The sequence below is a fragment of the Chlamydotis macqueenii genome, chromosome 1, assembly GCF_036417535.1.
Source record: "Chlamydotis macqueenii isolate bChlMac1 chromosome 1, bChlMac1.mat, whole genome shotgun sequence".
In the NCBI taxonomy this organism is placed as follows: domain Eukaryota; kingdom Metazoa; phylum Chordata; class Aves; order Otidiformes; family Otididae; genus Chlamydotis; species Chlamydotis macqueenii.
This window is the reverse complement of record NC_141556.1, coordinates 170109454-170131257: the sequence shown is the minus strand read 5'-3', so window position 1 is coordinate 170131257 and position 21804 is coordinate 170109454. Positions and strand designations below refer to the sequence as shown.

General features: G+C 40.7%; 1 protein-coding gene across 2 annotated transcripts in view; it reads left to right on the top strand.

The window, feature by feature from the left end:
- The first annotated feature begins 7791 nt into the window (after positions 1-7791).
- The window catches only part of SLAIN1 (SLAIN family member 1), a 50444-nt gene continuing 36431 nt past the window's right edge, over positions 7792-21804 (top strand). For both annotated transcript variants that reach the window (XM_086741550.1, XM_086741544.1), the window contains exons 1-2: positions 7792-8348; positions 11584-11723. In XM_086741550.1, the coding sequence (XP_086597676.1) occupies positions 7885-8348; positions 11584-11723 (604 nt within the window). In that variant the 5' untranslated portion in view covers positions 7792-7884. The remainder of the gene's footprint in view (positions 8349-11583; positions 11724-21804) is intronic.

Here is a 21804-nt window from a genome sequence, read left to right as displayed (position 1 = left end):
GCTGTAGTATCTTCTTTGCCTTTCTAGTCTCCGAGCTATTTTGGAGAGGGATTTAACTCCCTCTGTTTGTGCAGTGCCCAGCATAGCAGTGGCCTCTGGGTGGTACTGCTGCACCTGTGTAACTGGCTCAAGAAAAAAATCAGATTTCATCTCCCTTTCCAAGCAAGCTACTTGTAAATTTACTATTTTTTGGTGGTGTTTTTATAACTGTGTCAGTTATAAATTGACAGCTACAGTCTCATAGCCTGTGCCAAGACTTACAATTGGTTGGTTTTGTCCTGTTAGAGTCAATATCTGAGTATAATCATGCCAAAAGCACTTGTCTGAGCCTTGGCGTTGCTATGCAGGCATCAGACATCTGTTTAGGGAGCTCAGATAGCTATTGTGATCAAAACAATGGGCAGCCAACATTTTAAACCTTCCTACTAGGGAAAAAAAAACAGGAAACAGATCATTTCTGGAAAAAAAAAAAGCTATGTTTTTCTGGCATTCAAGCCATTTTTCCTAATGGGGGAAAAAATAGTGTTAACATGTCAAAATACTCAAAAAAAGCAGAAAAAGGAGAAAAGCTTAAGAAAAACATTAACACATTATGCAATGAACCAATTAAGGACAAGTAGAATCAGTGATTTTGAAAAACAGTGATAGACATTTGAAAAGTAATAGTGTTGCCATAAATAATACTGCCATTGAAATCAATAGTCGAACTTGACCGTAAGATAAATACTCCAGAAAATGTTAGTCTATCTTTCTATCTTCTGGTTCCTCTAAGGAGTTTCCAACCATGTAACTTTAAATTATGTAATTCTTATGTGGAGTTCAAATCTTGGCATTGTGAATGGGAATCCAGCTAGCCATACTTGTAGCATTACAATCTCAAATAGCTAAATATTTAAAATACTAATATTCAGAAAATCTACAAAAGTATACAACTGATAATGCATTTGAACATTGCTTTTACCCTTTTACCAAAGCAACAGATAAGTAAAAATAACAGCAAAGCCTTTTGTAGTAAAATACCAGTTTTCACACAACAAAATTCTCCATGTCAGTAAGCGTATCAGTTTTGACATGAATGACATCTGTGGAAGGCTGGAGGAGGAAAACAGGGAAGAAGCAGAATTTTTTCTGCCTCTTCCACTCTAGTGTGAGACATCCCAGATACGCAGTCAGAGGAGAGCACATGCTTTTAGAACTCAGGTTTCTGGGTTTTAACTTGGAGGTCACCAGGACTGCTTAAAAACTCTTCTGCCTTCTAATTCAGAATCAGGATCTCCTCAGTAGGAACATAAATGAAACAGGGGATGAGGTAGCAGGGACTTTGCTTCTCATAATGAAATTGGAATAAACACAAGGAAAAAATCTAGGTAAGAACAATATGCTTGTTTTGTAACACCAGAAGTCATACACACCTTTCATCAATCCTGTGAGCGTACACAAGAAATGCCTTTGCTGCACCACATTTCTTCTGTTTCCAGATTGTCCCAGAAAAGGCTGAGCAGAGAGCAGCTCTCCTCCAGCCTCAGAGGTGACCGTACACCTGCAGAATGGACAAAAGGGACCTGGAGTTGGACAGACTGATCAGTCCATCACTGCCCAGACTCAGGAGACCTGGCATGGCAGGAGGAATAGCAAAGGTTTTCATGCTGCTCTAATGATCTGTTGCAGAAAAGATCGCAAGCACTCTGCAAGTTACATAGTATATGGAAGAGAGTGTCTGGAAAACAAATTTGGATTTAGCTTTTCTAACTGTATCTAAGTTCCCCTCTAGGTATCTTTGCCATTTATTGGATTTTTTTGTGATTCAGTGGGTTACAGATAGTGCAAGGACAGGTTTTTGCATGATAGGCTGGTTTTTTTTTAGATCCCATCTGACAGGAAAAAAAAAGAAATCACAAAAATAAATTACATGGCCAAAGATTTTTACTTGATCAAATTGAACCTGGATGAAAAGTTCAGGTACATATTTTTTTGAAACCATTTACCATCTGCAAATTCAATACGCCCACTTTGACATAAAAAAAAAAGCTTCCAAGCAGCTACAAAATTTCCACGCACTTTTGACATTCATTCAACCACGGTATCAGTGCTGTTCAGATGTGTCTTCTCAAAAAATACATTTACTGCTGGACTGAGGGTTTTTTTTTGCAATATTTAATTTTTCCTAGTTATGTCACATAACCAGTGCTAAGCATATTGCTGGTTAGTTTCTTAACACGGTAACTTCTAAACCATTTTATAGCATCACAAAGCATTCAGCCTCTTGACCTGAACTTACTAAAATTCTGCAACTGTAAAAATCATTTAGTTATCCATATGATTGAGTCACTAACATTAATAGTAATTTTTTTCCACTTTGTTGCACAGCTGCTGAATTTCTTGAAACTGCTTCTCCAAATATATGTGGATAGAAAAAATTAAAGATGACAGAAGACAAAAAAAAAAAAAAGAAAAAACATGACTACAATTAGTTGAACACGCCAGTATATTCACATGATGATGAAATAAAGCATTTTTTCCTGTGTCAACAGCCATTGTTCCTTGAAGATAAATCAAGTTGAAATCAGGATTCTTGGCAAAATATGCGTTGTGGATTTTTAGTTTCCTGGAGAGAAGCTGTGCTTCTGTCATTACGATCTTCAATATTTTACACTCAAACAGCCTATCTGCTATTTCAAAACCTTTACTCTAACATTATCAGCTCATTTATTAATAATCTTGAACTCCACGTCTCCCCTTCTGCCAACTTCTTAGTCATCAGTGGTAAGGTTCTGTGAAACAAATTATATTCTCCAATATACGTGTATACTGGAGACAATGAAAATGTTCAAGCTTTGGAAGTATAATTAGTCTTTGTTCTTGATGAAGACTCATTAGAAAGAAACAACCCATTCTGACTTGTAAGATTCAGGCCTGATGTTTTCTGTCTATAGGGAAGGGAAGAGTTTAATACATTTGAAAGCCAGAGTGATTTGATACAGAATTGATGACTCAAAATAAAATAAATCTCCATTAAATTAGAACTGTCATGTACAGTTCTGTCTAGATGGATCTACAGACTAAGAGTCCTGAAGCTTAATGCACAGAAAATATCTTTGGACACCATGCCCACTGATTCTCTGGAGCAACTGGGGCTCACAGAAAATGATGAGATTTTGGGTTTGATCCCATAGAAAATCCATTTTAATAGCGATTACAATGTACTTCAAATTAATATTAATTCAGTAAGGAAGAAGCCAGAAGGTATCATGGTAATTTAAAAAGGGAAACCATATAAAAAAGAGAAAGTAAATTAGCAAGAAATTAGCAAGGGCTAGGAAGTCAAAAAGTTTGCGAGAGACAGTGAGCATGAAGAATGCATGCTGTAACTCCAGGAAAATGTTTAATAGCTGAAATCTTTTAGAGCAGATTTATAAGTCAAACAATAACAAATTGCTAGGACCAGGTAGCATCTATGCAAAATCCCTACAGCAGCCGAAGTGTCACATTGTTGAACTTCTCACCATCCAAAGCAGGCTTGGTGCCAAACAAATTGGAAGCATCAGCTGGGACATCAGCCTGGAAAAAACATGAAAGCTGCTCTGGGGAACTACATTTCAGTTAGTCTGACTTTCTATCAAGCCCATTTGTATAAATTATAATAAATAACAGAATACAGAGGCATCTGGATATGTATGATATATTGGAGGAGAGTTCATGGTATGCTCACGAATACATGAGCATTTCTGAAGGAGCCAATATGCTTTTTGCTTAAGCTGATTTCTTTAACAGAGTATATTTGGATTTACAAGAGTTCTTTGCCACAGTCTTTCCGTAAGCTATCACGACATAAGAAAACACAGAGTATTCCTAGAAAGGAAACAATGGGTTAGAAAATTCAGTTTTCATTATGGAGAGAGACAGGAAACAATGGGAGGTTCAGCCCGACTTCAGTGGGGGCAAGGCTATATAAATTAGGGCTTCTCAGCTTGGAAGAGAAGTAACTGAGTTTTATAAAGTCATGAATGACAAAGAGAAGCTGAATAGAGAATGATTAATCGTTCTCTCTTTCTCAGAAAACCAGAACTAAGGGACACCCAACTAAATTACCAGGCAGCAGATTTAAAGTAGATAATAGGAAGCAGTTTTTCTTACAATACATAATTAAATTGCAGCAGTAATTGCCACAGGGTGTTGTAGAGTCATAACGTTTAAACAGTTTAAAAATGGGGCTTAGCAAATGTCATATCATTATACTTTGGTGGCTATCAAAAATAAACGGTCCAGATGTCTTGATTCAGTGACTTACGAAAGCTGGAGAAAATCCCTCAATATTTTTTTCTTGTTTCTGAGATATTTTCCTTACAAAGCTACTACCAGCCTTTGTTAAAGACAGAATACTGGATTAAATTGACTTCTGCTGGCATGGTAGTGGCTCTATTTTTATAAAACTACTTTCACAGGCATTTTTCAGGCTGGAACTGCACTTTAAAATAATCTCACCAGACTTGGGAGCTTACTGCCCGTGCTCTGACCTTATTGTAACACATCTTTTGTATAGCCCAGACTAGATTACTGCAATTAATTCTTTACCGGCTTGCCAGTCCAGCCTGCAGCTATTGCAGCATAAAGCAACAGGCTTATTAACAGAGGAGAGCAGATGGGATTTGTAGACTTCCTGCTTCTTTGTTCTCTGCATCAGGAGCCTATTAAAAACCATACTGATTCAGAAATTTCTACTATAGGATACCACGTAAATAGCATCCTATAGTAGATCTCTACTGATTTAGGGAGTATAATTTCTCAGGTCCAGGAATAACAGGTTTCATGGGCACGTTAGGATGTTTGGGATTGCTATTAAACATATCTTATCAATGCCTTAAAAAAAAAAGGAACGGGACCATCAAGTTTTCATTGTGGTTTGTAAAGAACTAATGAAGCCCTGGGTTGATCAAACTCATCAGCTAGTGCTGGGGTACCGAACGGAGCTCCTTCACAATTTATTAGTAATGTCAATGCTGGGAGGAGAAAAAGTTGTGTTTAAAAAAACACAATTAGGTCAAATATTTTAGGACTAAGATGCTCAAAACATCTTTGCAGAAGACTAGCAGGCCAGCATGATGACCATAAGACAGTGTGTTCATGAATACACATTTTATCTGCCAGCACCTCTATGTGAAGCTACATTGTTAGTGAAATTACAGGTACATATAAAATAGACAACATAGTGAAATGCATTTTTACCCTTTACAAGATCCACCTGTCCAGGAAACGCCTGGAAAAAGCATGCCCAAGTTTAATCTGCTTTCTACCCATACTGCTGGACAGAAACTGGGCTCAAAGCAGTCCCACTCAAGGAAGAGCCAACCTTCTGGACCATTTTCTTGAGGATGAGATGTAATGAGCCTGATCCTGCCTGTGATCAATGAATCTGAGCTGCCTGGAAAAGCTTTTGTACCTGTGCTAGGGCACTATGCTCCGCCGTAAGCTTTTTTCCCTTAGGAAGTCAGTTCTGAAATAAGTGTCTGCATGCAACATTTGCGTACGTGGCACAAACAGTAGAAGGCAGTTGAAAATTTGCAACTACTTTTACCGATAATTGAGGACAAGCATTTCCATGGTGATTCTTAAAATCCTGCACCATGATGCTACATGCTCTAGTGTGTCTCCAAATGTGTCTCCTGACGCATCTCCAAACTGGTGTCTCTGTTAGGTTTTTTTAATGATGCAATATCCTGACCACACTGTCATGTTTCTGTTCTGACAACTGAAAAAATCAGATACATGTTTCCCATTTTTTGTTGGCCCATTGCTTGCCTGGCTCAAAAAGAAAAAGCAAGTCCTCCGTTTTTAATCTCTTTTGAGTATTTCCTCTGCCTCATTGCATCAGCCAGTACTGATCATAAACTTTTTGGCTTTTTTTTCATTGTATATTACTGATGTCTAATAAACCTGGTATTACACACGCTGCTAATTATCTTTTTCTCTCACTTTACAATCTTACTGGATTAGCATACGTATTTCAAAGAATCAAGGCTAGTACCATGATTAGTGATAGCAACCTGAGAGATATACCTTTTGCCTGGGGCTAAACATGTAGAAACTCAATTCTTCTTTTACTTATGGGAATAAAGATTACAGCTGTCTGAAGTAGTGAAAACCGGATTATGTTACTCACTCTGATGATGCACAGAACTGGGGCCAGACAGTTTTCACACTCTCAACATTTTACCACTTCTTTCTTCCAAAGGGACAGAAGAGACCGAACAAAAGTTTTGGATTAAGCGCTATCTGGTTGCAATGTAGTGCACTGGGACTGTGCTTATTCTCTTCAGCGATACAAGTTACATTATCTGGAAGTCAGTGCTTTCTGCCTTGCTCTTGTCTTCCTTCCCAGCCATTCTTGTAGTACCGGTTGTTACTATTTGCACTGTAAAAGCGCCTAAAAGACCAACAAACAATAGCACTGTTGTCCTGTGCATACGCAGAAGAAAGTTTACAGACTGTGAACAAAAAAAAGAGAACTGTGACAGGCTGGATGATTTCAAAGTTGACTTATGCCCTGAACCAAGAATTGGCATCTACTCCTTACATAAGAAACCTGGGACAGCAACGAAGCACGGTTGGCCATTATTGCTACTATTTTGCCTAAAGCTCATGCTCAAGAATTGGGTAGTGACTGACTGACAGCTGTTTTTAATGGACGGCTGAGCAACTTACATGCTTCCTGGAGATTCGTTCCCTATTTCATACCAGAGCTCTAGGACACTCTGGAACAGGTTGCCCAGAGAGGTGGTGGATGCCCATCCCTGGAACCATTCAAAGCTAGGTTGGACAGGGCTCTGAGCAACCTAGTCTAGTTGAAGATGTCCCTGCTCCTTGCAGGGGGGTTGGACTAGATAACCTTTGAAGGTCCCTATGATTCTAAGGTATCTCAGGAGGTTGCCCCCTGTAGTTGTAGCCAGGGGAAACGAACCCAATGAGGGCTCTGTGATGGCTGAGCTGCCCTGGGCAACACCGAATCTCGGTTCACCTGCTAGGCAGGAGGAAGGGACACAAGCAACGGTTTATTGGGCAATGTAAAAACGCTACCATGAATGATCGTTATTAATCTTTTTCTCAAAAGACTTGAATGTCACAAACCCATCTATGTATCCAGGCCGTGTTAAAGGAAGCCATTTCAACACGAGGGCATCTTTCATCTCAAGGGTTCTCCAGCACATACACAATGCTATCTTTACGCAGTTTGTCTGGCTCAGTCTTGTCACTTCACCAGCAAAGCATGTCGAAAAACACGCTGCTCTCCTCGCTATGAATCGGAACTCCCAGGATCAGCACGTTTCAAACCCACAAACGGCCCGCTTTTTGGCTGAATTCGCTCCTTTCCAGCCCAACAAAGCCTCTATTCGTGATTCCCATTCCCATAACACTTTTCAATCTGCGTAATTACAGCCCTTGACACCACCAGGCTCTAATTACACGCCTCACCAGAGAGGAGCGGCGTCCTGGGCCAGCTCCAACCCGCGGGTGGGGTGGGAGGACGGCACCTTTGTTTAAGGACCCGCGCTGAGGCATCCCCTCCCACCCCCCAACCCCCCCCACCGGGGCTCCCCGCCGCCCTCCCGCGGGGCGTGATGGCGGGGCAACCGGACGGCTCTTTGTTCCCGCCGTGTGCGTGTGCGCGGCGGCCCGGCTGCCGGAGTGGGAGGGGATCCCGTCCGCCTCCTCGTCGCCGCTGAACGGGAGGCGCAAGAGCGGCGGCGGCAGCAGCGGGCAGGGCAGGGCCGGGCCGGGCCCTGAGAGCGGCGAGCAGCGTTCCCGCCTCCCCGCCGCCCGTGGGGGCCGGGCGCTGCCCTCCGGCGGCGCGGCGGAGCAGGTGCCTGTGGCGTTGGCGGGGCGGCAAGGATGGAGGCTGCCTTGCTGAAGCCGGCGATGATGGCGGAGGTGAAAGGCAGCGGCGCCGGCGCCGCCGTCAGCGCCGAGCTGGAGGTGAAGAAGCTGCAGGAGCTGGTGCGGAAGCTGGAGAAGCAAAACGAGCAGCTCCGCAGCCGCGCCGCCGCCGCGGTAGCCGCCGGCCCGCCCAGCCCGCACCTGCTGCTGGCCCCGCCGCCGGCCCCGGGCGGGCTGCGCCCTGCCAGCCCCCCCTCGGTGGCGGGCGGCGGGGCCGCGCCGTGCATGCCCAGCCCGGTGCCCACCCTGCTGTGCGCCGCCGCCCTGTGCCCGCCGGAGCCTCTAGCCTATTTCAAGCCGGCGGCCGGAGGCGGGGGGCAGGAGGCCGGCGGCGGCCCGGGGGCGGCGGCCACGGTGCTGGACGAGGTGGCGGTGCTGGAACTGGAGGACGGCTGCAGTGGACAGGACGAGGATACATGGTACGTGCGGCCCTGTGCCCCCCCGTGGCCGGTGCCCCCCGGCGCGCAGCCCGCTGGTGCTCTCCGGGCCCTGAGCAGCATCAGCCCCTGCATCCGCTCCACCTCCTTTTTTTTTCTTTCTTTCTTTTTATTTATTTATTTATTTTTTTTCCCTAAAACGTGGCATCAGTGCCGTTAACCCTACCGACGGAAGGGACCTGTGCCCGGGATGGGGTTCAGGTGGGGGCTTTACTCTCCTCCCCTCCGTTTTGGCCAGGGGTTCGCGCCCTCGGCGGGGGATTTGTGCTCCTCTTCCACTTTGAGGAAGATCGCGTCTCCTTAATTTCAGGTCTCAGCCTAGTTTCAGCCTCCTGTTTACATAAGGAATTAAAAATAGCGGGACTGTTACAGGCAAAGCCTTTATCTGAGCAGCGCTGCCCCCCGCCCCCCCCCCCCAATCCCCCCGAGCCTGAAATCTCTGCCCAGTTATCTCCCGTCTTCAGGGATTTTTGGGAGGGCTTTTGTCTTTTAGACATTGATCTAAATGGTTGGTTGTGTATCTTAAGCGCCCGTGTGGCTCCAAAAGGCAGGGCTGGGTGCTCGTAAATTGGATAGAGCAGAAATGAACAGCAAGTCAATAAAGCCGAAATTAAAATCGACCTAGAGGAATGGTTGTGCTCGCTTAAAAACAGGTAGAAGGGGAAATCACAGGCTGAAGATAGGAATAAATAAGTGAGCCTGGTGCTTCAGAACTTGTCTTGGCAACGTGGACAAACGTCATAGGGACCGTTCAGACACCGCTGGAATACTGTGTAAATCATTGGCTGTGTGACCATGTTAAATGTAATTGATACTCAATTTTTTAAAGTGTCAGTAAGAAAATACAGATTATATATATTAAAGTAACTGTCAAAGATTCAACCTAGTTTTTTATGTGGTTAGTTTTTAAATTGAGCTGAAGTTTACATCAGCTGAGCATAAAATGCAGTATAATGCAGCTGAGATGCATGTAAACATCCTTGTGTCTGTTAGAAGAGAGAAGATTTTTAAATTAATCTAAGTATCGTAAATATTTCTGTTGCTTGTACTTCATGATTCAGTAATACCATGCTGTCGTTTTGGAAAATTGCTTTTGAGAGCCATCAACAAATTGTATGGAAATTTTTGTCGGTGTCGTTTCATTGTATGTACCGTTAGTCTACGCACGGCTGTTCTGGGGTTGGCAATCCAAACTTGAATCAAGTTTTACATCAATCCTAATCCCTAACTTTCTGTCACACTAAGGAATATAAGTTGTTTGATTCTGCCCTAATTAAAAAAAAAAATATATTTCTTCTGTTTACATTTCAAGGTGGCAGAAAGTCATGGTTATTTTTTGTGCCTTAGTAAATTTCCTATTTTATTTGCTCCCTGGAAGCAATCCTATATGCTTTTTGGGGGCCAAAACTTACCTTCATGTTACACGCATCTCCACAGGAAGAATTTCATGACAGGGATTTGTTAATAGATTTATTCCATGAAGAGTGGGTTGTTTTGGCTGTTGAACGTTTTGAGTTCAAGCCTAAATCTCTGTCATTGCCCATGAAAGGTCAGCTGTGTGATGCCAGCTGCTTGGGGGCTTTTTTGTAACGTCAGTCTTTTAAGCAAACTGCTATCTGGAAAACCAAATACCAGTCTGTATCCTGGTTGTTGATTAGTAATTGTAGGCTTTATATACCTTTTTTTTTTTTTTTTTTTTTTTTTCTGCATTTACAAGAAAAAGGTAGAATTAGCATCATTGCAGACAAGTCAAACCTCTTTGCTGTTCAGGCTTTTACTCAAACGTCTGATCATCAGTCAGAGTTTAGCTTTTGAAGCACTTCTGCAGGTTAACAGAAAAGCTGAAAGCTTTTCTTTTCTTTTCTTTTCTTTTTTTCTTTTCATTTTTCTCAGTATCGTTTCTTTAAATGTGTAGCCAGGCACCGTAGGAAGTCAGGAGAAATGAGTCCTCTCGTCAGAGAAATTCAATAGTTGATCTCTGCTGGGATTGCCAAGAGAGATAGCAGTCGCAGTGAAGATATTTATTCCTTGTGAGCTGGCTAGAGAGTGCTGATTGACTTCAAAGGGAAAAAAAAACAAACCACTGTTGAGCAGACATGGGAGAACAGTTGTTTTCGGGGGACTTGGGTAGCTGTTGAGCCAAAACCTTGAAGGTGAAAAGCTGCTACCTGTTAGTGGTCTCCTGAGGAGCTAAGTTCTTTCATTTTTTGGTTTTGTTTTTTTTTTGGTCTTGCCTTTTGCACTCCCTGTGCACTCTCCAGATTCCTTTACAGCCTGTGAAGCATTTGGCTGGTGCCTGAGAATCTGCCCCTGACCGTCTGCAACTCCGTCCATCAGAGGTGGTCAGGTCAGGGAGCTGGGAGCTTTCTCTTGCGGCCAAGAATAGTTCCCTTCCTGGGAGATTTGCGCTCTCCCAGGTGAACCGGTGTCTGCTTGTGTCCGCTAATCCGCAAGGGCAACAGCAGCAACGCCGATCCCAGCTTCAAGAATTTCCCCATGAAATCTGCTTTGATACCTGGCTTCCCAATGTACTTGACCATCAGATTAGTTACCTACTGTCGTCTGAGAATAACACATATACACTAGTTTTTCTTACATATTTTTCTTAAATTCTGGATCTGAATGTAAAAATTTAATTTTCGTTGTTTCGCAGCAAATATTTTCTGATCTTTAAAAATCTGACTTGTGTGACAGTTCATCTAGAAGAACACACTGTGTATGAAAATTCAATTATAATCAGCACTCTGACAAGTTGATTAAATTGTTATAGGTAAAAATGAAATATGTAACAGTGAAATTATAATTTAAATGTAAAATGGAGTACTGAAATTATCTAATCTCCAGTGCAGGTAAATATGAAGGGGAAAACTGATGGCATCTTTGGTGTGTGTACAGCCCTTAGTGCACTGGAACTTCAGGGAGTGCTGAAATTTAGACTGTGCTAATAATGAGATACAGAATTTTTATGAGAAGTCTTCCTGGACTTTGATTTGACATGCCAGACCTGTAGAGTTCATATTTTGCCACCTACTTTTCTGAGGAGGGAAGAAAAAAACTAATGTAAACTGTTCTACTTCAGAATATCTTTTGTTATTAGAGTAGCGTGTTGCAGGATTTTGCACTGTTATAAATTATTAGTGGACATGAAATTGAGAATACAAATGTAAATTGTTAAGTATTGCGTATCTTGCTGATATTTGTGTGTGTTTTGGTTAAGGTTGTACGTCTTGCCTACCAAGACTCTCGCTCCCCAAGAGAAATCACTGAGTCCTCTGCAGTGGTGCAGGCGTGTTCTGGATCATCCGAGTCCTGAGATAGAGGCTGCAAAACGTTCCCTATGCTTTCGATTGGAACAAGGTAATCTTATTCTTTGAATCTCTTTACTAGTAAGTTGGCACTTCTGGTCTGGCATTTCAGTCATGTTTTCTGTTTTTCATGATTTAGCGAGCTTTACAAGTGGCAGACATGCAGTTTTTTCCTATGTATGCGAGTCTTCTTCCGCGACATAAATGCTAACAAGTGTTTGAATATTTTTTTATTATGGATTGTTTTTAAAGTGTTCTTCTCCTTGTTATCCTTTTCTTCTCCTGTATAACTTGAGTCTTTTAAACTTGGCAGTTTTCATCTTTTTTTGCTTAAAATAGTTGACGTTTTGGCAAGAAAACTTTGATGCTGATTTTGCTATTGGTATTTGCCCTGGTTCTGGCTAGGACAGAGTTAATTTTCACCTGGACTGGAACTGGAGCTGGTGGCACCTCTGGCTGGGGGACACAGCTGGAATAGTTTACTAACTAGCCAAAAGCTGGGATACTTTACCCAAATTGGCTATTCCATCCCATGTGTCATCCTGCTCAGTAGATAAGTGGGGACAGTGCTGAGGGGAGGTTCCTGCTATTTGAGAGAATGCTGGGCATCAGGATCTACCCTGAGCTGTTGTACTCTAAATTAACATGCTTAAGTATTTTCTGTTATTGGGATTTTTTTTTGTTTGTTTTCCATCTCTGTTTTCTTTTCCTCTGTTTTTCTCTTAAACTGTTTTTATCTCAAACCATGAGTTTTGCTGTCTTCTCTTTGCTGATTCTCCTCCCCATCCCGCTGTGGGTGAGAGTGAGTGACTGGGTGGTATTTTAGCTGCTGAGCAGGGCTAAACCATGACGGTATCTCTATTGAGATTTGAGAAACAAAGCTTTTGAGTTTTTGTAAAGTCAAAGTTATCATAGTGCTATAAATTTTTAAAGGCATATTTGACTACATGTAATGTAGTGTCAAGACTTTGCAAAGTATAGGACAGACGAAGAAGAGCTGTAACCTGACTGCTAGCACTTCTTTGTTGGGCTCTTGGTAGTCTGGAGTACTAGGATCAATCTGATGACTGTTCAGTGCAAGTGAACTTGTAGAGTTGTATCTGGGGGTGCTGAATTTTGTTCTAAATAAATATCAGCCAGCATCACTTTTGCTTTTTTTACCATCTAGGGTCCAATTACGATTGTAGTAAGTGTTACTGAAGAAAGTGATTAAGGTGGCATATTATATTAAGGTTTATAACTCAGTAGAAAAGCTGAAGCAAATGAGCATTATAGGAAAATGACAGGAGAAGGAAATAAAGCTAATGACAATATGAGCATATGGTTGTATAAGCTAGCTACAGCCATCATTAAGAGAGATTGAGATGTTCCTGTATGCTTTGGAGGATATGGGTTGCTGTGGATTGGTCTTAGCCAAAATCAGGCGTTTAACTGAATCAGTCTCTGAAGGCATCTGTCTCTTTGTGTTGACTATAAAAGATCCTACAGTGACGATTGTCCTAGCAATACTTAGTTGAGCTCGTTGGCCTAAAGTTACGTGGGCCAAACTGTGGTTCCTGTGTTGGTAATCATCCCACCTAGCTTTAGGGTGGGATTTGGCTCGTGATTTGGACACTGGCGTTCAGGTAGTAGTGAGCTGGGTGTCCGTGCTTGGTGGTCAGTGGGAATTTTGTCTGTAGAGTCAGAGGAATCGAGGGGCAGCTGCTCAGGTGACAAGATATAGGTGTTTGCCTTAGAATGGAATTGGTCACTCTTGAGTCCACTGACAGTAATCGGTGCTTGGCACTCTCAGATAGGCGGGAGCATCTAGGTATGGGCAACTGAATCAAGCCCATAATGTAGGACACGTGCTCCTCGGGCTTGTTTCTATTTTTCCCTTACAACCTGTTATTTAAATTTAATAGGCAATAAAGGTGGATTTATTGTTTAAAATTTAAATCACTCTATGGTTATCAGTTCCATCTCTCTCTGTGCAGAAGTCACAGTGAGTGACATGTATCACAGAGAGTTATGTTGACAATGAGTTGCTTTGATCCATATGTTCTGCTTGTGGTGATTGGTTCATGAATTTCCTGGGCTCTGTAAAAAGTTTCTGAGAAATTATATTCCTTGTATAGAACTTCCTATTGTTTTGCAGTGCGCTCTGTCAGTATGTATATGTGTATAAATACGTACCCATAATTTTATCCTAATTTTAAAGGTAAGAGCATTCTTCATTTCTCGTATTAAAGTTTCAGACTTTGTACTTAGAAGTTAAACAGTGTTTTCCACTTTTAGTCATATGCCTTGCAAAGGCACTTTAGAGGGATTTTGAAATCTAGTTGTGCCTCTTCTGTTTGGCACTGAGTCAATGGTAGCACTGAAGTACTTGAGAATTGTTAAATGTATAGTCAAAAAACATTTATAATGTACCAGTGTGGGACTTCTGAAACGGCTTGTAGAGAGAATTTGCTTAGTGATTTTATCCATGGTGCATCAGCCAAAAATTAATCCAGTTTAGATTGTCATAGCTCTTTAAGCGCTGCAGTGCAAATAGAAATACAAAGCAGTAAAAATTGATTTTTGTCTGCAAAGTCAGCATACCTGAAAAAGTGCACACAGAGAGAAGAGCTATGAGACAAAAGTAGTAAAATTTTGCCAGGCTATTTTTCTGAGTTTTAACTAATTCGCATTCTCTTAAGATTTTTAAATCTGTGCTTTTTCATTCCTGCTCAGTTAAGTTTTTCTTATTACACTGTAACCAGATTTTCATAAAAGTATTAATTTGATTCTGAAATATTCCAGTGTTAGGATAGCTCATAACAAGGCTAAAGGTCTTGTGAGAGAGTCCTGCCAAAGCAATCCTAGGTGATGAAATGATACAATGACTACTTGGTCTTTCAGGCTGGAGAGTCACTTGAATGATGCTAATTTACTTCTCACCTTGTTGTGCTCACAAACCTGTTTGTTTTCTGGTGAAAATGCCTGTTTTAAGTATTTCATGGTGGCAGTAAGATTTCATCTTGGCATAAGTCTTCAAAGGTATAAGTGCAGTGGTGATCACCAGCAGGTGATTCTTCTGTAAATCACTGTGAGAACTTGGACAAGCTTCTCAACGTTCCTGTGGTCTACCACTAAGTCAGTAAAGCTTTTGCGGTGTTTATTATGAATCAGGCTTATTACAAGCCCTGTTTCTGTGGATTAAGCATGCTAGCTTTAAGGAGGCTGAAAGTTAAATGTAACCTCCTATGATAAAATCTTTGCTTGGAATTGTTCCTGTTTTCCATAAGCAATTATAATGTTGAGGGTAATATTTGTGGGGGGTTTTTTTTGGTTTGTTTTTTTTTTTTTTTAACCTCTGTGGCCTGACCTGGATCACGTATTTATTTTTGCTCTTCTTTAGTCACCTTTTGTTTGAAACCTTTCTGGTTTGCTTTGTTTACAGCAATTTTCTATCTGCTGTAGGGACAGACTCTCTTCCTTATTTTTTTTTAATCTTGCTGTCTATTTAATTTCTTTTGATTCATTCACATCAACAGGGCCACGTAACAGTCTTAACAATGTGGTGGAGCTGCTTCTGTATTTTCTTGGTGGTACTTGGAGATGTTGGGGAATGGTATTAAGCCTGGTGACCAGAGAGATTTGATGTGTAAACTTCCTAGCTGAGGCAGATGGGTATAACTCCTCTGAAGAGGTGTTGATTGACACCCTGGCTGAAAATACCCTATGTAGCTTCACCTCTGTAAAATGCTCTGGAGGAGGTGGGTGGATAAACTGAGGAGTTAAGAAGCTTAGCAAGGAGTCAGACTGTAAGAGCTCAGCTTTTATGCGGGGCTTCAAAGCATTTCGCATCCAATTCAGCCTTCCAGATGGAAAACTCCTCTTTCTTAAAGAGTGAAATATTGGCTGGATTCAGAGTTTGGCTTAGATGTGTTCTTACTCCGAAATGCTGCTTCAGATGCTTAAAAAGAGTGGGCAGCAGCAGTCTGTAGATTTTGCAGCTGGCTGCAGTAATTTATAGTCATAAGATGAAACTCTGCTTCGTTTCTTAAAATGAATAATGTACTTCAGGATGAATGCTGCTATGTCATCTGTGGATGGTAAATAATGTTGCGAAACTGATCTATTGTAGTTTCTCTCCAATCGCTTATGGTTTCACAAAACCCAAGAACCTCATCAGTGACATTTTGGCCCTTATTGTGCTGGATGCCAGTATCATGTGGCAATTAAGTTTGATGTCCAAACATAAAACATACCCAGAAGAAAAACTAGGGATTGAGGGAAAAATGTAATTTGATAATACTGTATTCTCTTTACCTGTGGGAAGGAAAAAAAAAATCTTACAGCTGCTAGGGCCCCAGGCAGAAGGTTTTGCTTGTATATGAAACTTGTTATTTACACAAAGAGGCAAGGTTCTGTCCCATTCTCCTAAATCTCTTCCCCTTCCCAAGGGTTCATAGTGAAGTCATTTAGTTTGAAGTCTTTAAGATATACGTTTCATCAGCTGTTAACAATTGCTGTCATAGGGAGCTTCTACACTGTAATCAGTTAACAGCAGAAGCAAACAGAAAATAGTGTAAATGAATTAAAGCTTTTATTTTGTATGCTTGAGCTGGATCCAGTGCTGCACCCAGTGCAGGGTGGGGCTTTTTTATTATTGTAAAATAGGTTTAATTTTATTTACTGTCTGTTGATGCATCAGAGATGTATGTTATAGCACTGAGTACTGCATTAATAACATCTAATACAGCTTTCTCATCCTTATTTTTCATATGTAATGGAGATTAAAGTTTTATATAAAATACTTCTGGGGTAGCAAATGATAATATGCTGAAGCTTGCAGATGATTGGATTGTTGTTGCCATCATAAATAATACAATTTCTAACCCTTCAGGAAGAACGAAAGAAGTGACACAGCTGATTTGGTTCCTTTCTGTGTATGTTTCTGATAATAAAAGGTGATGAGTAACTAACTCCTATCAGCATCTGAGCACCTTTCAGGGAATGTGACATCTCGGAGGACAGGACGCGTAGCAGTCTTCTGCTGCAGTACAGGCTTAATGCTTGGAGCACACATACATGGACAGGTGTTATTTCCTATTAGATTTCATTTGTTTGAAGTAACCTGTTGTAACAACTGTATAATTCCAAGCAGTTCTTAGAGATTTTGCAAATGCTGATGCCACTGGATTTTCCTAACAAAGCTACTGAGGATGATTTGTGTATTTCTATTGGGAAAAACTTGGTTTTGCTATTCTACTTAGAAGCCTATGCTTGCATTTCAAAAATAATATTTCTGTCTAGCACTGGAACATTTCTACTCTGCAAGTACACTTCCAGATAGAAGTGTTTGTTTGAAAACCCTTATGGTAACAAATGCATAGAAGATCAGACACTTCACTTTTTATTAATCTCAAAGCTGTCTCTTGCCTTTTTAATATAGCTGTTAGATATGACTTCTAGTTTTTATTAAATTATAATATACACACTGTTTAGGAATTTGATTTCATATTTGGAGATTGATTGTTGTGCAGCTTATGATTAAATATTTTCTTAGAATTGATTTCTGGTTGTTGTTATACTTAGAAGAAGATGCTGAATTCTTAAGTCTGTGTAAAGATTGTTAGAGAGATGGTGTTGGATCTTAACCTCAGTTGAGATGTTCATCCTATTCTAAAATGTAAATGTTCTGTTAATCCGTGCTAGCTACTGAGCTGGAATTATCAACTCATTGTGAGTGGTTAAACAGCTAGAAACTCTGTCAAATTTTATGTGAGGATTTCAGTAGCTTTATTTAAAATAAGAATACTTTATGCTTGCAATCTAGGCTCAAAGTCTGTAATGCAGCATATGTCTAAAATCAATAGTAGTAGCATCAACCCTGGCAGTTATTGTAAAAATACAGGCACAATTAGTGTTATCCAGCATAGTACTAATAACTGGGTTTGTTTCCAAAGTACACAACTACTTTCCTGGATTAAAGTTAAAAAGAAACATAGGTTTTATTAATGGACCTGGAGGCACTTGAAAGCTTACCTTCTGAAGATACTTTTTCTGTAGAAAAGAGGATTTTTTCAAAACTAGAGTTTTCTGGAAACTGTCATTTCACTTTTGCTCCTGATTGTCTGTATGTCTTGCTCATTGTTTGCTAGTCCCCAAACTATTGTTATAGCTTTTGTCTTACAAGCTGACTTTCTTTCGCTGCCTGTTTTTGCTGTGTGCAGAAGAGAGCTGGGAATAACATTTCAGAACGTAGATGAGCCTCCCCCATGTGGTGTATAGAGGTAGTACTGCTTCTTTACTAAAACGTTGTTTATTTCCATGTTTTCACTTTCAGAGAGCACGGTGGCTCTTGTCTTCATAGCATTACATTTTTTGGGAAGCTTTTGTTCAGACTGCTTTATTCCATGACTCCTAAGTGTCTTTTTGTTACTCCTGGGGTGTAGTCCATACTCTTGTAAATATGGCATACAGTCTTTCTCCTTGGCAGCTGACCTCGTAGTTTAATATATTAGAAGGAAATCTATTGTCTACACTTGTTTTACCAAGTATTCCATATCCAGCACACCTCTGTTAATATTTTATGGTAATACAATGTTTACACCAGTAATTTGCGTTTACCTAGAGATCACGCAAAAGTCCTTGTAATAGAGTAAAACTTTTTTGACGCTACCCAATAATGAAATATAGTCAGTAAGCTCAAATCTGAATGCTTGTGAGGCATGGACATTCACAGATTTGCTCACACGTGGCATGGAAAACACCTTCTCTGCAGAAAAATAGTTAGAAGAGTTCAATAAGAAGGAGAAAGAAACTGATGAGGTGCAGGGCTGGCTCACACCAGTGGCCTGCGCAGCAGCGTATTTGCACGTGGCCAGCCCCTCTCATCCCCCTTCTTTCATTTCCCGTGCACGTTCCTTACCCATTCATCCTCGTCCCCCACTTTCTTTGCCCTTGTCTTTTCCTGAGTAAGCACCCTGTCCCTAATTCCTTTTCCCCATTGGCCCCAGTTTTGCTACATCTGTACCCAGATTTGGTATTTCTGGTGCTGTTACTTAGGTCATCTCTGCCTTGCATGGTGTCACAGATGGAGACCCTGCTGAGCAGGACACGGCTCCCCGAAGGGTCCCCAATGCTTAGGAGCAGAACTTGTGGACATCGTAGCCCCTCGGAGGAGCAGTCTGTGGTATAGGGATGAATGCCTGAAACAATCCTATTAAGAAAAGGTTCATTTATTTTTTTTCTTAGGAATGTATGTGTTCTTGTTACAGTTTTTTAATAAACATTGTTTTTATTGGTAATGAAATTGCATTAATCTCCTCAATGATACAGGTATTATTATGCAGGTGACTCTACTATGTAACCTGATAATTTGGAGGAATTATTTTAAGAGTTTTGGAAGAAAAAAAAATTCTAATTATTTTCTAATTAATTCTGGATGTAGCTTCAGGCTGTAGCTTTTAAATTATTAGCATGTTGGCATATGGCTCTCAAGGTTTTTAATGCGTCATACAGCAGTATGTATTAATTATTTTATCTTTTCCATTTAGAATTGCTTTTTACATCTGAAGAAATTCAGTATGTGCTTTATATTGATGCTGTCATGTCGTTGAAAAGTCATCAGCACACAAGAAAATAAATCATGTATGCCCTTGCATATTTTCAGTACGTGAATGGACTTTAAGTAGCATTATCTGCTTGGCACTTTTTAAAGTCACTTGAGAGCCATGTGAAGATTTGTGTCAGAAATGAAAGTAAGCTGTTAGGGCTAGGGGCTGTCTTTTGTCCTTCAGGAGAGCCTCGTATGATGTAATTCAAATTTCATTGGGCTGAAGGTACTAGCACAGTATAGCCTTCGTAACAGAGTAGGATTGAGCACTACGTCTTAAGAATTTGCGTCTGACTGGTAGCATATCTTCTTTTTTTTAATTTTAGAGTTATTTGGCACTTGATGTATTTGTGATTTTTAGCTTCAGGCAATTTTTTCTTCACAACATATTTTAAGTCTGTTGTGGGTGCAGGGAAGGATTTTGTGGCCTGTGCTGTGTGGGTGAGAGCGACTTAGACATCTGTTGTGTTGTTGCCTGCAAATACAGAGAACTGGGCTCAGCATCCTGACACTTTAAGGTCCTTTCTTCCTAGAAGTCCCTCAAGTAGCTCTGTGAAACACTTGCAAGCCTTCTCAATGTTCTTTGTTCCTCTTTCCCCACCCGTAGAAAAGGCAGGGGAAGGGGCAATTTGTAGGCCAGCACAAAATAGGACAGCATGGAGTGGTGGAGGGAGTCATTCCTTCAGCCTGTTCCTCTGTGGTGTCACCAATTCTCTTTTTTTTTTTTTTTTTTTTTTTTGTCATTTCTGCTTCATGTGTTGCAGTCATATCGCCAGCGTTAAGAGTACCTCATGGTTGTTTCTTAATGTCTTTTGAGACACTGGGTGTGAAATAATTCACTGTAATCACAAGTAGGTATTTATTTATAAATAAATACATTTCAGCTTGTAAGTAGGCACGTGTCCTTGTTGTGTTGAACTTAGTCCAAAAAAGGTTTTCTTATTTTTGGCCTATGTGAGCGCTGGTAAATTTGAGATAATTACTTGGAAGAAACAAATAGTTTTAAAGGAGTAGCTTCAAGAAGAGTTTCAAACGCTGTTGTCCGAGCCCGTTTCTGCTTACCGTGGACATGGCTGGTTCTGGTGGTAGAAACGCTTAGAAGGTATGGAGAGTGCCATTATCCCAAAAAGTCAAACGTAGGCAGAAGGATCTTGCAGCAGCGTTAATAATTGTATTGGTAGTGCTTCTGCAACTTGTATGCTTTGACTCTTGCCTTTTGTGCCATTCTCATGCTTTCCCTGTTGTACTGTACTCTTGGTGGATAATGCTGTACTCCTCTCTTCCTATCTATCAGCTTGCACCCATGTTAACTTGTTTGCAAGGAGCAAGTATTGCCTCTCTGCTAAATGCTTGTGCAGTGTTGGTACCTCTGGGAGGTACTCACAAGATGGAGTTTACTTAGGGAGTCTTCCTCAAGATGTCTGAAATCACCCCAGAGGAGCTTAAATTTAGGAATGTGCTCTGAGTTAGTGCCAGGAGAAATCAGCCTTTCTCTAGGGCGTCTGAAGAGCCTAGTCTCTGCAGGCTGAAAACTGTCACTGCAGAAGCCCTGACCTTCATAATAGTAATGACAATGGTAATGGTATCTGTATTGAACATCTGTATGTCATTTTACCCATTTTTCTAGAAATAACTAGCTGGTTGGTGCTTCTTAATGTGACCCTAGGTTGGTGTTGAACTTTAATGCTACATGAGGATGTGTATTCTGAATACTTTATTATACTTGGCAGTCACTTGAACCTCTATCAGAACTTTTCCTAATCCTAAACTGTAATGATTTTTCCCCAGTTTGGTGTTTTAGAAGCATGAAAGAACCATTTTACAGTATTTCTTATTTTTGAAGGCTTTTGTATCTTTTCTCTGCTTTGGGTAATAGTGTTAAAACTTTCTCATAATAAGCACATGACTGTGACACCTGCTAAATTTATCCAGAAAGCTGCAGGGGTCCTGGAGGGTTGTGCTGCTGTTGACCTCATTTTCAGCCTAGCTTTTAGCATTTCCAGTCTGATTCAATATAGGCAGCACGTGTACTTATGCCAAAAAAAAAAAAAAAAGTGGCATTTTGGAACAGGCTGTCAGAGTCAGAAACTGTAGACAGAGAAGCTCCCTTACAAAACCCTCCTGGTAGACATTTAACCTGTGAGTAAGGATGGCGGGTAGATACAGTTGTAGGAGAAGCTATAATGTGTTTATGGATGTTTCTGGGATATAGGGGAAATTCTGAACTAACCAGTAAGGTTAGAAAAAATGCAGTTTAGGGTTAACATTTGAATTACTTAATCTTTTCCTGTTATGGTGAATGATCAAGGAAGTTATATCCCAGCAGACATATATATTTGGATTCCACTCAGCATGTAATTATTATCCTACATTGTTAAGAGGAGAATGGGAAATCGTCCTTGTAGGGGTCTGTTATTTACAGAACAGGTTCCTTACCTGTTATGCTAACCTCTGTTGCAGATGGTAATGTACAAAAGAAAAAAGAATTATGTATGCTACCAGGATTTTTTAAATTTATGAAATGTAATTAGCTATATTTTTCCTG